Below are 15,891 nucleotides of genomic sequence, written 5' to 3' on the forward strand. Positions count from 1 at the left end.
ATTTGACTTAGAACTACGTGGAGGCGCCAGGTGGGAGCTTGAGAGAGGCAGAGCTATGTTTGACGCCCCTTCCAGGAAACTCTCTCCATTTCATACCCAGTGTGCCAATATTGTTTCTTAATGTTTTTCTATTTGGTCTATTTTAATCACCGTGCGAAAATTATTTCCTTATTTAAATTGATACTTTTCGGTGAAACTTCATATAAAGACATTTATTTATAGTTTACGTTTCTGCCTACTCGATTCGGCCATCATCAGAACTATATATTCAAAGAAAATACATTAACAATATTCTTCCATACGACAAACAAATACAATATTGACTTACAATTTTAAATTCTTTGACACATAATAATTATTCGATTTTAATCTTCGTTATTTATCACCGCTGTTCTTCCACTGCCTTTGGTTGTATGTAGCGATCTGATCTGGTTTATCAGTCCATTGTACGCATTGGAGAAGCTTGCCGCATCACGCTGTAGGTTTACCGCTCTCTGCTCTCGTATTTTGATGTGGAGCATTTCAGCCGTCAGTCTCGTTGGTTCGCTGTTGATTCTCTCTAACACATGAACGTTTGAGAAATCAAACACATGCCCGAGTTCTATCGTGTGTTGAGTTAAACCAGTTATAGAGCTGCTGGTGCGAATAGAGTTTTTATGCTGTTTTATGCGTTTTTCTAGCATTTGAGATGTTTGTCCTATGTATTCTTTATCGTTGCATACCCCACAAGGAATACTGTACACCACATTAGTTTGTTGCATAATCGGTATCTGATCTTTCAATTTTGTAAAAATAGTGGTTTTAATTTTATCGTTCGGTTTGTATGCTGCGATAATATCATGCTTCCGTAAGCTTTTCCCGATTCGTTCGCTCAAACCCGGTATGTAAGGAATGGAGACAAACATAGTGGACTCGTTTCTCGAAATTTCTGTGTTTTGTAGAGTGTTGTAAAGGAGATGCACTCTTTTTTTGAGTATGTTGTGTACAAATTGTTCGGGATAATTATTCTTGCGTAAAGTAGCAACAGCTGATTGTATGCTTTCTTCGCGTTTCTCAACGGTTGTTAGTTTTAGCGCCCTATCTATAAGTGCTATTGCTGTGTTGGTTTTGTGCATGTGAGGGCTTTCCGAAGTGTAGTCTAAGTAGCGACCGCTCTGTTGTTTTGGGTGCCACTTTTTCTGAAGCCGTTTTTCCACTCTCATTATTTCGATGTCCAAAAAACGAAGTGAAGCATTTTCCTCTTTTTCCACGGTAAATTGTAAACTGTTACAGATGCTATTAAACGTTTCCTGTACTATTTCGATTTCTTGTTCTTTTCCCACTAGAAAACAGTCGTCTACGTATCTCCGATACACTTTTATCGAAACCCCGGCATGGTTTAGTTTATCAATTGCATCTTTTTCTAGTTTCTCCATAACTATATCAGCTACTACCGGTGAGATTGGGGACCCCATTGGGACCCCACGTTAGACGTTGTATCTTTGTACACAAACATACCAGTAGATAAAATATACGACTGTGTAGAGGAACGTTGGAATGAACTACGGAACACGACTACTATCCCGTGGAACAGTTTCAAACAAGCTATGAAAACCGTGTTGGAATCTACCTTTTTCCAATACGATGGACAAACTTTCAGTCAAATATATGGGGTCCCAATGGGGTCCCCAATCTCACCGGTAGTAGCTGATATAGTTATGGAGAAACTAGAAAAAGATGCAATTGATAAACTAAACCATGCCGGGGTTTCGATAAAAGTGTATCGGAGATACGTAGACGACTGTTTTCTAGTGGGAAAAGAACAAGAAATCGAAATAGTACAGGAAACGTTTAATAGCATCTGTAACAGTTTACAATTTACCGTGGAAAAAGAGGAAAATGCTTCACTTCGTTTTTTGGACATCGAAATAATGAGAGTGGAAAAACGGCTTCAGAAAAAGTGGCACCCAAAACAACAGAGCGGTCGCTACTTAGACTACACTTCGGAAAGCCCTCACATGCACAAAACCAACACAGCAATAGCACTTATAGATAGGGCGCTAAAACTAACAACCGTTGAGAAACGCGAAGAAAGCATACAATCAGCTGTTGCTACTTTACGCAAGAATAATTATCCCGAACAATTTGTACACAACATACTCAAAAAAAGAGTGCATCTCCTTTACAACACTCTACAAAACACAGAAATTTCGAGAAACGAGTCCACTATGTTTGTCTCCATTCCTTACATACCGGGTTTGAGCGAACGAATCGGGAAAAGCTTACGGAAGCATGATATTATCGCAGCATACAAACCGAACGATAAAATTAAAACCACTATTTTTACAAAATTGAAAGATCAGATACCGATTATGCAACAAACTAATGTGGTGTACAGTATTCCTTGTGGGGTATGCAACGATAAAGAATACATAGGACAAACATCTCAAATGCTAGAAAAACGCATAAAACAGCATAAAAACTCTATTCGCACCAGCAGCTCTATAACTGGTTTAACTCAACACACGATAGAACTCGGGCATGTGTTTGATTTCTCAAACGTTCATGTGTTAGAGAGAATCAACAGCGAACCAACGAGACTGACGGCTGAAATGCTCCACATCAAAATACGAGAGCAGAGAGCGGTAAACCTACAGCGTGATGCGGCAAGCTTCTCCAATGCGTACAATGGACTGATAAACCAGATCAGATCGCTACATACAACCAAAGGCAGTGGAAGAACAGCGGTGATAAATAACGAAGATTAAAATCGAATAATTATTATGTGTCAAAGAATTTAAAATTGTAAGTCAATATTGTATTTGTTTGTCGTATGGAAGAATATTGTTAATGTATTTTCTTTGAATATATAGTTCTGATGATGGCCGAATCGAGTAGGCAGAAACGTAAACTATAAATAAATGTCTTTATATGAAGTTTCACCGAAAAGTATCAATTTAAATAAGGAAATAATGTTTTTCTATGTTTATCACTATTTGACTCGATTTTTGTTGTTGATTTTTCTATTTTGTTATATCATTTTTTCAATTTTATTTGTAACTTTGTCTCGTATATCAACGTTTTTACGTTTCATACTGGTTTTAAAATGTTTTTCAATATTATTTTGATCGACTGTTTAACGTTTAATTTCATTCCAATATTTTTTTGCATTGACCCAGTTCCTCAGTGAGGTTTCATATTGTAATATTGTTCCAATCGTTTGTGTCTAAATAAAAACTGAGAACACATTCAAATGCGTTGAAATTGAAACTAAATTAATGCTGAATAGACATATATACATACAGACATTCGCAAAAAATAATTCTATTGCATGTTGCAAAAGATTGGTCTGCTTTTGCTGTCTAAGCACTCTAGTGAACCAAATTTCTAATCTACGTTTAGGCATACTCCGAAGAAGTTGCAAATTTTGGAAATGAATTTCGAGATTCACAACTATGCGTACATTTTCTACCACTCACCTAATTTCTGTCCTAATTTAATTTGCTACTATCTCTGTCAGACCATACTGCAGTCACTTCAAACTAGGTAGATTGTGCTTCGTTGTTCTACGAATATATTGACTCTGAATTTTAATGAGCTCATAGGTGTAGTTTATAGTTCCAATGTGACAAACAACGCCAATCCGAATGTCACTTGGGCCAAACCAAACGGATTCCTGTGTTGACTCAAGCCTCCATTTGCTCTAACCTCCCTCCCAGGCCAGAGCAGGAGGAGCAATATGCGAATGCCAAGATCAAAAGCATTTAATTGAATCGCAGTGCGCTCCCGAAATTAATTATGATTCCAATGCGAGGGTTTAGAAAATCAATAATACCACCTAAGGTAGGGTCTAGTTCAGTCTGGGAGGCCAGAAAACTAGTGAAAATCAAATGCATGTAATGAATTTCAAAATTGTAGTGAAAACCAAACAGTTAACGAGATCGCTACCAGTCGTCTCGAGAGCCGAGAGGCTTAAATTGTTTGATCCAAAAATTAATAATTCCACTATTTGACAGCGCACTGACCGCACTCAACTGTGCTCAATATGGTGTGCGTTTGTTATTGCTTATGAATTTTAATCGCCTTTCCCGGTCTGGCCCGGCCTGGCCGCCTATCCCGGCTAGTGGAAAAGCTTAAAAACACGCAAAAGGGTGCAGATGCAAAAGCTGCAATCCGGAAGTCGGTAGATCGGTAGCGAATTGGGCAAACAGAGCGGCGGCCGGCGGCGGCCCGTGTTGTGCCAGTAAATATGCACAATTTCATCGGCGCCGATGCGGAACGCTTCCGAACGCAATGATTTGATTATAAATTTCGAATTTCCAACTTTGTTCACTGGTTCAGGATAGTTCGTCGCCTAGGTAAATCCCTTGCTTGTTTGAGTGTGCGTTCCGTTTCGGTGGAATGGGACAAGACAGGACAGGACAGGACAGGAAAGGCCATCAATTTTACAGTTAAATTCATTTCGGTCCTGTTGGACCAAATATTTGAGTTGTGGGTAGAGAGAGAGAGCAGCCGCGTTAAAAATAACATCAGGCAGGTGTCACCCGCGTCTGTTGGCATGGCGCTGGCAAGTTGTCGTCCATCGGTATTGTAATTCCGCAGTGAAATAATTTGAAATTGGTAAAAATAATTGAATTTTCACATTCCGTTGCAGCTCGTTTTCCATGAATTCCGCAAGCTCCATTTGGCTTGAATTGTAATCAATCTACCATGCAGCTCCTTTGAAAAGTCATGATAATTGTTGATGAAAACTTACCGGATAGAATCAACACAAAACTTCCTTCTAATCACGCCCTGCCCATCTTCTCCACATCTAACCCGAACTAATTAACCCAATTAAAGCATTCAATTCATTTTCCATCGAAGGAAAACTTTTTGACCCCCCGCACCTCCCACATAGCAGGATCGTCCTTTCGAACAAACTTACTGCATATCATCACCTGCAGGCAAACCCACTGTAGGAGAACGTACCCAAAAAAAAGGATAATGAAAATTAAGATTCAAACAACCCAAGAATCACAAGCACCGTTGTTTTGGCGTTCCTTTCTACGTTCGTTTGCTACCACCGGAATAAAGTCTGCATCCTGCCCTCCAACGCATTCGTCAGCCTCAGTTCCGTCCTGCTCCGCAGTCAGACCGAGTAGACGCGGGTCGAACTTTGCCTTCATACCTCTAGGAACGCGTTGCGGTGGCACATGAATAATTTAATTCTAGTGTACCGAAGAGGAAAAATAATTCAATTTTCGTCGGCCGGTCGGTAGTGGGTTGGTGCTGATGCAGGGCTGGCTATTTCTGGCGATTTTACTCTTCCGTAAAAGTGCTGGTGTCATCAATGCCAGCCACGGCACGGTGGTAGGTACACGGTTGACCCGCTTACTGTTCAACTTCTCCGGTTTCTTTCTTTTTTTTTGCTCCTGCTGTCATCCTTCGCAGAAGGAGCAGGACAGCTCAGTAATTCAGTAATTACGTTTAATTTTACGGTTCAATTGTAGTCTCGATGTTCGTACTGCAGAATAGGAGGTCGTCGGAAGGGTTGTCCGTCATGCAAATACAGTTGTTGATAATGTCTTGCTGTCTGAATGGTTTAAGAGAAAAATGCAGAAAAGAAGTAAAGAACCTGAAATTAAAGATTTTTTTTTTATTTATTTCACTCACTATTAATTTCACTCACGATAGATTTCGCCTACGACTTGCAGCCTTCATCAGTGTCTGTTTTTTGAATTTTTCGTCCATTAAAACGTTCCAAAAACTTCAGTAAAAAGAAAACACATAAAACAGGGAAATCAGCCAACAAAGAAAACAGAAAAATCAAAAACAGAAAACAGAGGGAAGCGTTAAACAGAGAAAAAATATCAGAAAATAGATAAAACAGGAAATGAAGAAAACAGACAAATCAAGAAATACAAGGAAAGCATCAAACAGAGAAAACAGAAAATTCAGTAAACTTGGAAAGCAGAAAATAAAGAAAACTGAGAAATCAGAAAACAGAAAATCAGAGTAAACAGAAAAATTACAAAACAGTGAAAACATAGAAAGCAGAAAACAGCGCAAATTCAGAAATTTGAATACAGAGATTTCAGCGAAAACTGGAGATGCATTAAACAGAGAAAACAGGGAAGGAAGAAAACAAAGAAACAAAAAAAACAGAAATTAGAGTAAACAAGAGAAGTGTTAAAGAGAGAAAACAGAGAAATCAGCATACGGAGAAATCTGAGAAATCAGAAAACAGTGAAACGAGAGAATACAAGAAAAGCGTTAAACAATGTAAACCGAAAAATTATAGAAATGGAAAGCAGGAAAAAGAGAAAACTGAGAAATCCGCAAACAGAGATTTCAGAGAAAACTGGGAGAGTATTAAACAGAGAAAACCAAGAAATCAGAAAACAGAGAAACCTGAGAACCTAGCACAGTGGTCCAAAAGGGCGAAAAGCGGAATTTTTTTCCTAGCGTCTTTTGTTTTCATTTTACCATTTATGGTCTGCAGCACTTTGGTTCGTATGAATATCCCCCTTAATCTAAAACTGCCAAAAGATAGTCATTGCTTATTATAATGAAACTAAAAAAATAATTTTTTTGTGTTAGGAAATATAAACATAGTTTCTTCGGCAAAGTTGTAAATATTGCAAAAACAAGCAACTTTGCTGAAGAAATCAAGTTTCTATCTTTATCGAGTGCTGGATTATAGGGCATATTCTTTGAAATTTATTTAAAAAATAGTTTTACATTCTTGTCTTTTGTTAGTTGCATTTTACAAGAGTACAATGTTCTAGGCAATTATCGAAGCTTTCAAAACACACGTTTTTGCAGAAAACCGCAAATCTCTGACACATGGTTTCTGCGGCAAAGTTATGGAAAATATAAAGGCAAACAACTTTGCTGAGGAAATTACATTTCTATTTCTATCGAGTGCAGAGTTATAGAATTCCTTGGAAATAGTTTCCTGGTTATAGTTTCCTTGGAAATTCTTTAAAAATTAGTTTTTCATACTTAGCTTATGTTGGTTGCATTTTACAGGAAAACATGTTTCTAGGCGATTATTGAAGTACTCAAAATACACGTTTTTGCGGAAGATTGCAAATCTCTAGGACCTTTCCTTACAAAGTTATCGTTTTTCGCTGTTGAAGTTAAGGAAAGAGAAGGCTTACATCTTTCATTAATCGCCATATCAGAACCATATACTCTTGTAAAATGCAACCAACATACGCTAAATATGAAAAACTTCTTTTTATATAATTTCCTACGAAAATGCTCTATAGCTCTGCACTCGATAGAGATAGAAATGTTATTTCTTTAGCAAAATTGTTAGCCTTTATATTTTCTATAACTTTGCCGAAGAAACCGTGTGTCTATCTACGAACACAAAAAAAAATTGATGTGTATCGAGCCTTTAGTGCACGCGAAACACATAAAACGTATGCTTGCCGTACTCTCATTTGGGTCGTTGGCGACAAGCGGTACCCATACAAGTTTATAGTACTCGACTTAAGCTTTAATATGCGCTAATTTAAGCGCTAATTTCATGAATCCGCTTGCCTAATTTTACCCCATGGGTTCGTGAAGCGATGGAAATTTATAGCTTGAATATGCGATAACTTAGCAAGTAAAGGTCCAAGAGATTCGCGGTCTTCTGCAAAAACGTGTATTTTGAGTGCTTCGATAATTGCCTAGAACAGTGTATTCTTGTAAAATGCAACTAAGAAAAGCTAAGTATGAAAAACCAATGTTTGAAGAAGTTTTAAAGAATATGCCCTATAGTTCAGCACTCGATAAAGATAGAAATTTTTTTTTCTTCAACAAAGTTGCTTGTTTTTACAATATTTACAACTTTGCCGAAGAAACTGTGTCTCTCTTTCCTAACACAAAAAAGTTATTTTTTTTTTTCATTTACTGTAAAAGCGATGACTAACTTTTGACAGTTTTAGATTAAGGGGGATATTCATACGAACAAAAGTGCTGCAGACCATAAATGGTAAAATGAAAACAAAAGACGCTAGGAAAAAAATTCCACTTTTCGCCCTTTTGGACTACTGTGCATAGTAAGGCATCAAACAAAAAAAAACAGAAAATTTAAAAAATGTACCTAAATGTAAATGTAAAGAAAATAGGGAAAACTAAGAAATCAGAAAGCAATGATAACAGAAACATCAGCAAACAGAGAAAATAGCGAAAGCAGAAAACAAAGAAACATGCAGAGAAATCTGACAAATCAGAAAACAGAGAAAACAAGTAAATCAGAAATCAGAGAAAACAGGGAAAATCAGCAGACAAAAGTCAGAAAACAGAGAAAAGAGGAAATACTGTAAACAGAGAAAACAGGTAAAGCAAATAACAGAGAAATTAGAGAAAATTGTAAAAGCGTTAAATAGATGCAACAGGGAAAGCAGACATCAGAGAACTTTGAGAAATCAGAAAACAGAGAAATCAGAGAATTTTGAGAAATCAGAGAAAACTCGGAAGTGGCTGAACAGAGGAAAGAGCAAAATAGGAAAACCGAGAAAACAAGGTGCGCAGCATAGCGAAAGCTGGGAAATCAGAGAAAACAGGAAAGAATCAAAAAGAGAAAACAGAAAGAACATACGACGTGGAAAGTGGAAAGTCTAGAAAACTGAGAAATCAACAAATAGAGAAAGCTTAGAAAACAGACAGAACAGGGGAAGCAGAAGGCAGTTCTCAAAGAACACAAGAAAACAAAAAACACAAAAGAAAATACTGAAATTTGAGAATTGAAAATTGAAAATTGGAAATTGAAAATTGAAAATTGAAAATTGAAAATTGAAAATTGAAAATTGAAAATTGAAAATTGAAAATTGAAAATTGAAAATTGAAAATTGAAAATTGAAAATTGAAAATTGAAAATTGAAAATTGAAAATTGAAAATTGAAAATTGAAAATTGAAAATTGAAAATTGAAAATTGAAAATTGAAAATTGAAAATTGAAAATTGAAAATTGAAAATTGAAAATTGAAAATTGAAAATTGAAAATTGAAAATTGAAAATTGAAAATTGAAAATTGAAAATTGAAAATTGAAAATTGAAAATTGAAAATTGAAAATTGAAAATTGAAAATTGAAAATTGAAAATTGAAAATTGAAAATTGAAAATTGAAAATTGAAAATTGAAAATTGAAAATTGAAAATTGAAAATTGAAAATTGAAAATTGAAAATTGAAAATTGAAAATTGAAAATTGAAAATTGAAAATTGAAAATTGAAAATTGAAAATTGAAAATTGAAAATTGAAAATTGAAAATTGAAAATTGAAAATTGAAAATTGAAAATTGAAAATTGAAAATTGAAAATTGAAAATTGAAAATTGAAAATTGAAAATTGAAAATTGAAAATTGAAAATTGAAAATTGAAAATTGAAAATTGAAAATTGAAAATTGAAAATTGAAAATTGAAAATTGAAAATTGAAAATTGAAAATTGAAAATTGAAAATTGAAAATTGAAAATTGAAAATTGAAAATTGAAAATTGAAAATTGAAAATTGAAAATTGAACATTGAAAATTGAAAATTGAAAGTTGAAAGTTGAAAGTTGAAAGTTGAAAGTTGAAAGTTGAAAGTTGAAAGTTGAAAGTTGAAAGATGAAAGTTGAAAATTGAAAATTGAAAATTGAAAATCGAAAATTAAAAATTGAAAATCGAATATTGACAGCAAAAATGGGAACTTTTCAGAAACTAAGAGAAATCAACGTCACAAATTAAAAACTAGACAATCTAACATTAGAATGAATCTAAATCTAAAAATTTAATTGTAAATCGTAATAAATCGTGACATGCATTTAGCATAATTAAAAAAATGTTTTGTTTTCGTGCAGCAAAGAATTGAAAATAAAGATTTTTAAATCTTAAACTAAGAAAATCAAAGAATGGAAATTATGCTTAATACATATTTGTTCAATACGATTTATTACGACTTTTTTCTACTGTTTCCTTAGGCGTTCTGAAAACAGAAAATGTAAACATCGTATGAAGTAGAAAATTATGACAATTTTAAGGCGTAAATCTGATATTAAAACTTTGAATTCTGAACACCGTTATCAACGAAACTAAAGATCGCAAATCGAATAATAATATTCGCTTTAAAATTTAAAGTTCTAAACCTCTATTAAATTTATTCTCAGGCCCTTACAGTGACGCAGCTCGAACCCGGTCACAGTGAAGATCACTTAGAAGATAAAAAAAAAACATAATTTCCGCCCTCTAGTGGTAAACGACACAGCAAGCTGACTTTAGTAATTATTCAGATTCCTTGCCGAAATGATGCTTAATGATAACAGAAAAAAAAACTTCGCTGGTAGTTAAGTGTTTTTGTGTGACTTCCACTACGCATTTAGTGAAAGAATAAGTGGTCCGATTGTAGCATTTTTATCTCTTGCTGCCGCGTCGCGCCCCCAGCAGCGATAACCACAAAGTTATAAATGCCTCACATGAAATAAAAGCTGTTCCGTCAGTTCCTGTCTTTTGTTCCGCTGAATCCTATCCTAACCGAAGAATGGCCGGCATGCAGCAGTGATAATCGAGAAGTAAAGACTGCCACAGCAATAGCTACTAGCAGCCTTAATTGAAATCGTAAAACTTTACAACTTTTTCGTTCTGCCAACCAAGGAAGCTTAATCGGTTCCCAAGACCCGTCGTTGCCCAGGGTAAGGGTATCCACCCCAGCACCGGACGGGGGTACAAAACTTCGTCCGTACGTAAGTTGGAAGCAACTTTCCATTCCCTCTCTCTCTCTCTCCGCTTATTGTAGTCTCGATCGTCGGCAAGGACGACATGAAACACAAGCACCTCCGGTTCCTGACGGACATGTGTCAGAGGCACAAGTGGCACCACCTGTCACTATCGTTTTATTAGCACGAACACGGCTCAGACGGCTTCCATTTCTGAGAAGCACAAAAATTCACTTTACCCAAAAAGCAGAACGAGGGAGCAAGGAACTTAACAAGGACTTTAGTTTATTTGTGGAAAAATATTTCCTTTGTAAGTCATTCGGGAGCTTTAAAATTTCCGATCCGGAGCCGTGTGCGTCTCCCACAGTCGTGCACGCTGGGGTTGGAACACTGGCTGGAATTGGAAAAGTTTTTTTCCCTGCTTTCCATAAACGACGTGCCTCGCTGGATGCTGCTGCTGCTGCTGGTTGCCGCCGGTTTCATCGATGCGTTCAAGTCCTCTTGTTCTTCTTGTTTGCAGCGTGTTTCGCAGTCATATTATCATTGCGCACTGCTTTGTCATATGGTTAGCAGCATTCTACACAGTAAATGAACGGGAACAGAGATTGCATCCCTTATCGTGATAACAGTAGTGGCGCGTCATATTCCGGTGGGCGGGGGTGGCCTGGGAGGAACGGGAAGATTTTTATGAGAGATAAAATGTGATGGAAATATATACACACAATGCTTCGGTTGGGGCTCGGGCTCGTGCTCGGGCACCCAGCCAAGAGTGACAGCGGAATTCTTGTTATTGTCGGAAGACATGTCTGTCGTTGTAATTTATATGAAGAATTTTATGAGCATTCATAGGAAATGACAGAAACCGCGTTTCGTTCGCTCGCTTTTCGTTCCGTTCGATAGCAGCGTGTCTCATATGTTTGCATAATTCGTTTCGGTGTTTTACTGTTATTTTTTCAATTTTTGCGTTACCCCTTCAATGTTGCTCGGACAAGCTCCAATGTTTAATCTATAAAATTGATTTAATCATCCTTAATAGTTCCAATCAGTCCACTGTGAATGACAGTCAGCACATAGCTTCACTGATAAATGTTCCCTTTGGCCTCATGTACCTCATCCCCTTTCTAAGTCTTGTTCTCCATTTAGCAGAAAGTTGAACTGGTCGGAGATTGAACTTTGTCGTCTAATTAGAGAAAGATGCCCTCTTTGCCCGTAAGCCAATTTGCTCTGTTGACTGTGACAGCAGTTGGAGTTGGAGCTGGTGGTGGTGGTGAGCTTTCAAATCAACTCGACAGAAGGAAGACAATGTATCTACTGAATTAGCATGCTGACACAGAGTGAAATGAACGGCACTGTTTGCATTCCGGTTAAGTAATGTTTCGGGTTCGTTTTTTGTTTTAAACTTTAAAGCTTTGATTGCACCATTCTGTACTTTGGAATTTATTTATTCAATTACTTTTTTTAATAGATCCGATAGTTGGTTCGCCACAAAATTTTGGAATTTCAATCTTGAAATTTAAACTAAGAAGTTTAGAGTCCGTTGACGTAAATGGAATATCAAGGGAAACGCAATTGTGTGATCGTAATTTTTGGTGTCCGAATACCTCCACGCTTGCGCTGATTTGGGTTTTCTATTATCTTATAACAAGTACATGTATGATTAGTTGTAAATATAATTCACCGATGCGACCGATACGATAAGGGAATTGACCTAGCCGAAAAAGTGTTGATTTTCGCTCTAACTGTTTTTCCGTTTTTACTTTTTATGTTTTGTTTTTTTTTTCATTCTGTGTTTCCTATTTCGTTGTTCCATTCTTTGTTTTCTGCCCCATTTTCCTTACTGTCATACCTGTTTCTCATCATATTTTTCACTCGTGTTTTGTTAGCTTTTCTCCATTTTTAGTATTTTCTCTTCTCTTTTATCCTGTTTTTTCGTTTCCAGTTTTATCATCTTTATGTACTGTTTCCAGTGTAATATCCCGTTTGACCTCTTGTTCCCATTTTCCTTGCTTTTTCTTTTTATATCCCGTTATTTTTTTCCTCTAGGTTTGTCTTGTTTTCTTTCACATATTCCCTTTCTTGTTCTGTTCTGCTTTGTTTCTCACTTATTTTTCTGTTTTTGCCCACGGTTTTCTTTTTCTCTTTTCCTTTTTTCTTCGTTTTTCTTCCCGTTTTTGTCCTCCTCCTGAGTCCTCAGGAACTCACCAAAACCGGAACAGATTCGCCACTGTTCTGTTTCTCGTCGTTTTTTTTTCGTTTTGTCTCGTTTTCAGTTCCTTTTTTATTGTTTAAATGTTTTTCGTTTTTTTGTTATCTGTCCCGTTTCGACTATTTTTTCCGGTGTCCCGGTTTTTTATCCCTTTGCGCATTTCCGTTTTCGTCTATTCCCCCTGCCTCTTGTTGTGTCCTGATTTTCCTTCTTTTCGATCACTTTCCATTCTTCTTTTCCGTTTTATCCCATTGCATTATGGGCAAAAACGAGCGAAAAAACAAACGCAATTAAGATACGGCCTGCAGGCTGATAAAATATAGGTGATCTAATATAAAATTTTCCGGAGAATCTCGTGGTGCCAACCCCTTTCCTATTTGTTATCAAAAAGTGTCTCATTTTGCTCATTTTCCCCTATTTTTGATATTTTTTCATACTTATTGGACTATACCATGCTAGACTTCGAGGAAATAAAACTTACTAAACCTAATAATTTTGTTTAAAAAAGTCCGCAGCATCGAATAGGGTTTACCCCATTTAGTTTAGAGCACATTAATTCCCGTTTGCTATGCTTGATAACGCGGGTTCAACCAAAAAAAATATTTTGCTCTAAACTAAAAACTAAATGGGATTTACCCTATTCGATTTTGCAGACATTTTTACACAAAATTATTAGGTTTTTACGTTTTGTTTTCTCAAAACCTTGCTTGGTTTAGCTCAATAGTTGTAAGAAAATGATAAAAATAGAGGAAAATGAGCAAAATGGGACACTTCCCGATGTCAAACAGAAAAGGGGTTAGCACCACGAGATTCTTCGGAAAATTTTACATAAGATCACCTATGTTTTATCAGCCTGCAGGCCGTATCTTAATTGCGTTTGTTTTTTCGCTCGTTTTTGCCCATAGTGCATTGTCTTTCGTTTTCATTTTTCTGTCCCGTTTTTTCTCTCTTTGTGATCTCGTTTCTCCATTTTCCTGCTCCCGTATTTTTTCCTTTTCTATACCTTTTCTCCATTTTTGTCCAATTTTTCTTTGTCCAGTTTATTAATTTTTTATTTATCGTTTTTTTTCGCTTTATTTATGTTTTACCGTTCTTTTTTCTCATTTTCCTTCCGTTTTCTTCCGTCCTGAACCATTTTTATTCAGTCTCTTCGTTTTTCCTTTCATTATGTTTCGTTTTCCCTCCCCAATTTCATCTTTGATTTCAAGTGCAATACGAAATGCAATTTCATGTCCTGTTTTAATGTAAAATTTCAAGAAAAATTCAATGTCCCAATTTAATAAAAATTTGAAATCAAATTTAATTCCAATTGTACATCTGATTCCAATTTCATATGGAATTTCAAGTCCAATTTATTGTCCCATCTTAAGTACAATTTCAAGTCTAATCTAATTCTAGGTTTGTCTCCAATTTTAAGTCCAATTTCAAGTTTGATTTCAAGTTCACCTTTGTGTCCCATTTCAAGTGTATAGTTTAAATTGTTCAATTTCAGCTCCGATTTGAACCCCAATTTCAATTTCAATTTAGAACTAAATTTTAAGCCCAATTTCAATTCTAACTTGAACAATTTGAAGCCAGATTGGAGTCCAATTTCAACTCTAATTTAATGTCCCATTAAAAAGCCGATTTTAATATCATTTTAATTTTAATTTCAACTCAGACTTAACGCCCAATTTCAAGTGCAAATTACGTTCAATTTCAAGCCTAGTTTAAGGTGCAAGTCAATTTTTCTAAGCATAGTTTAAGGCCCAATTATCTAATTTCAATTGAAATTTCAAATTCAATTTTAAAAGAAAATTTACGTCCATATTGAAGTTTTATTTTATACTAGCTGACCCGACAAACTTCGTATTGCCACAAATTAACCTGTGTTGTACATAAATCATGAATCTCGGATGATCTTTGTCACAATCTCGAGTTTTGCAAGCCCCCCAGTGGGCGACGCTTCCGACGGCGGGTCACCGGCAACACTCGCGACCGTCTCGTCCTGAATGATCTAGTGTTACTATAGATAGTTTTTGGGCTCTTGTTATTGACTAATGTTTTATGGAAGAGTCTCGAATTTCTCGAGTTGGATTAGTTTTTGAGTTTCGCAAAAATTTCTGTTTTATTTGTATGAGAGTCCATATCCCCCTACCACAGGGGTGAGAGGTCTCTAACTATCGTAAAATAAATTCAAGACTCCAAAATCTCCCACATGCCAAATTTGGTTCCATTTGATTGATTAGTTCTCGAGTTATGAGGAAATTTGTATTTCGTTTGTATAGGAGCCCCCCTCTTAAAGTTGGGAGGGGTCCTAATTCACCATAGAAAATATTCTTGCCCTCGAAAACTTTCACATGCCAAATTTGGTTCCATTTGCTTGATTAGTTCTCGAGTTATGAGGAAATTTGTATTTCGTTTGTATAGGGGCCGTTTCGTTTTGTCTCGTTTTCAGTTCCTTTTTTATTGTTTAAATGTTTTTCGTTTTTTTGTTATCTGTCCCGTTTCGACTATTTTTTCCGGTGTCCCGGTTTTTTATCCCTTTGCGCATTTCCGTTTTCGTCTATTCCCCCTGCCTCTTGTTGTGTCCTGATTTTCCTTCTTTTCGATCACTTTCCATTCTTCTTTTCCGTTTTATCCCATTGCATTATGGGCAAAAACGAGCGAAAAAACAAACGCAATTAAGATACGGCCTGCAGGCTGATAAAATATAGGTGATCTAATATAAAATTTTCCGGAGAATCTCGTGGTGCCAACCCCTTTCCTATTTGTTATCAAAAAGTGTCTCATTTTGCTCATTTTCCCCTATTTTTGATATTTTTTCATACTTATTGGACTATACCATGCTAGACTTCGAGGAAATAAAACTTACTAAACCTAATAATTTTGTTTAAAAAAGTCCGCAGCATCGAATAGGGTTTACCCCATTTAGTTTAGAGCACATTAATTCCCGTTTGCTATGCTTGATAACGCGGGTTCAACCAAAAAAAATATTTTGCTCTAAACTAAAAACTAAATGGGATTTACCCTATTCGATTTTGCAGACATTTTTACA

At 36.1% G+C, this 15,891-nt stretch overlaps 2 protein-coding genes across 2 annotated transcripts; one reads left to right on the top strand and one right to left on the bottom strand.

The window, feature by feature from the left end:
- Positions 1-365: 365 nt before the first annotated feature.
- On the bottom strand, positions 366-1,454 carry LOC128736822 (uncharacterized). Its single transcript, XM_053831315.1, has one exon. The coding sequence runs from the start codon at positions 1,452-1,454 to the stop codon at positions 366-368; it is 1,089 nt and encodes a 362-aa protein (XP_053687290.1).
- Positions 1,455-1,658: 204 nt separating this feature from the next.
- On the top strand, positions 1,659-2,747 carry LOC128736823 (uncharacterized). Its single transcript, XM_053831316.1, has one exon. It carries the CDS (start codon positions 1,659-1,661, stop codon positions 2,745-2,747), a length of 1,089 nt encoding a protein of 362 aa, XP_053687291.1.
- Positions 2,748-15,891: the final 13,144 nt, after the last annotated feature.

The sequence above is a fragment of the Sabethes cyaneus genome, chromosome 2 (assembly GCF_943734655.1).
Source record: "Sabethes cyaneus chromosome 2, idSabCyanKW18_F2, whole genome shotgun sequence".
Taxonomy (NCBI): Eukaryota; Metazoa; Arthropoda; class Insecta; order Diptera; family Culicidae; genus Sabethes; species Sabethes cyaneus.

What these genes read in the sequence shown, in the direction of transcription:
- LOC128736822 (XM_053831315.1), bottom strand. Translation starts at nt 1,454, where the DNA reads ATGGGGTCCCCAATCTCACCGGTAGTAGCTGATATAGTTATGGAGAAA.
- LOC128736823 (XM_053831316.1), top strand. Translation starts at nt 1,659, where the DNA reads ATGGGGTCCCCAATCTCACCGGTAGTAGCTGATATAGTTATGGAGAAA.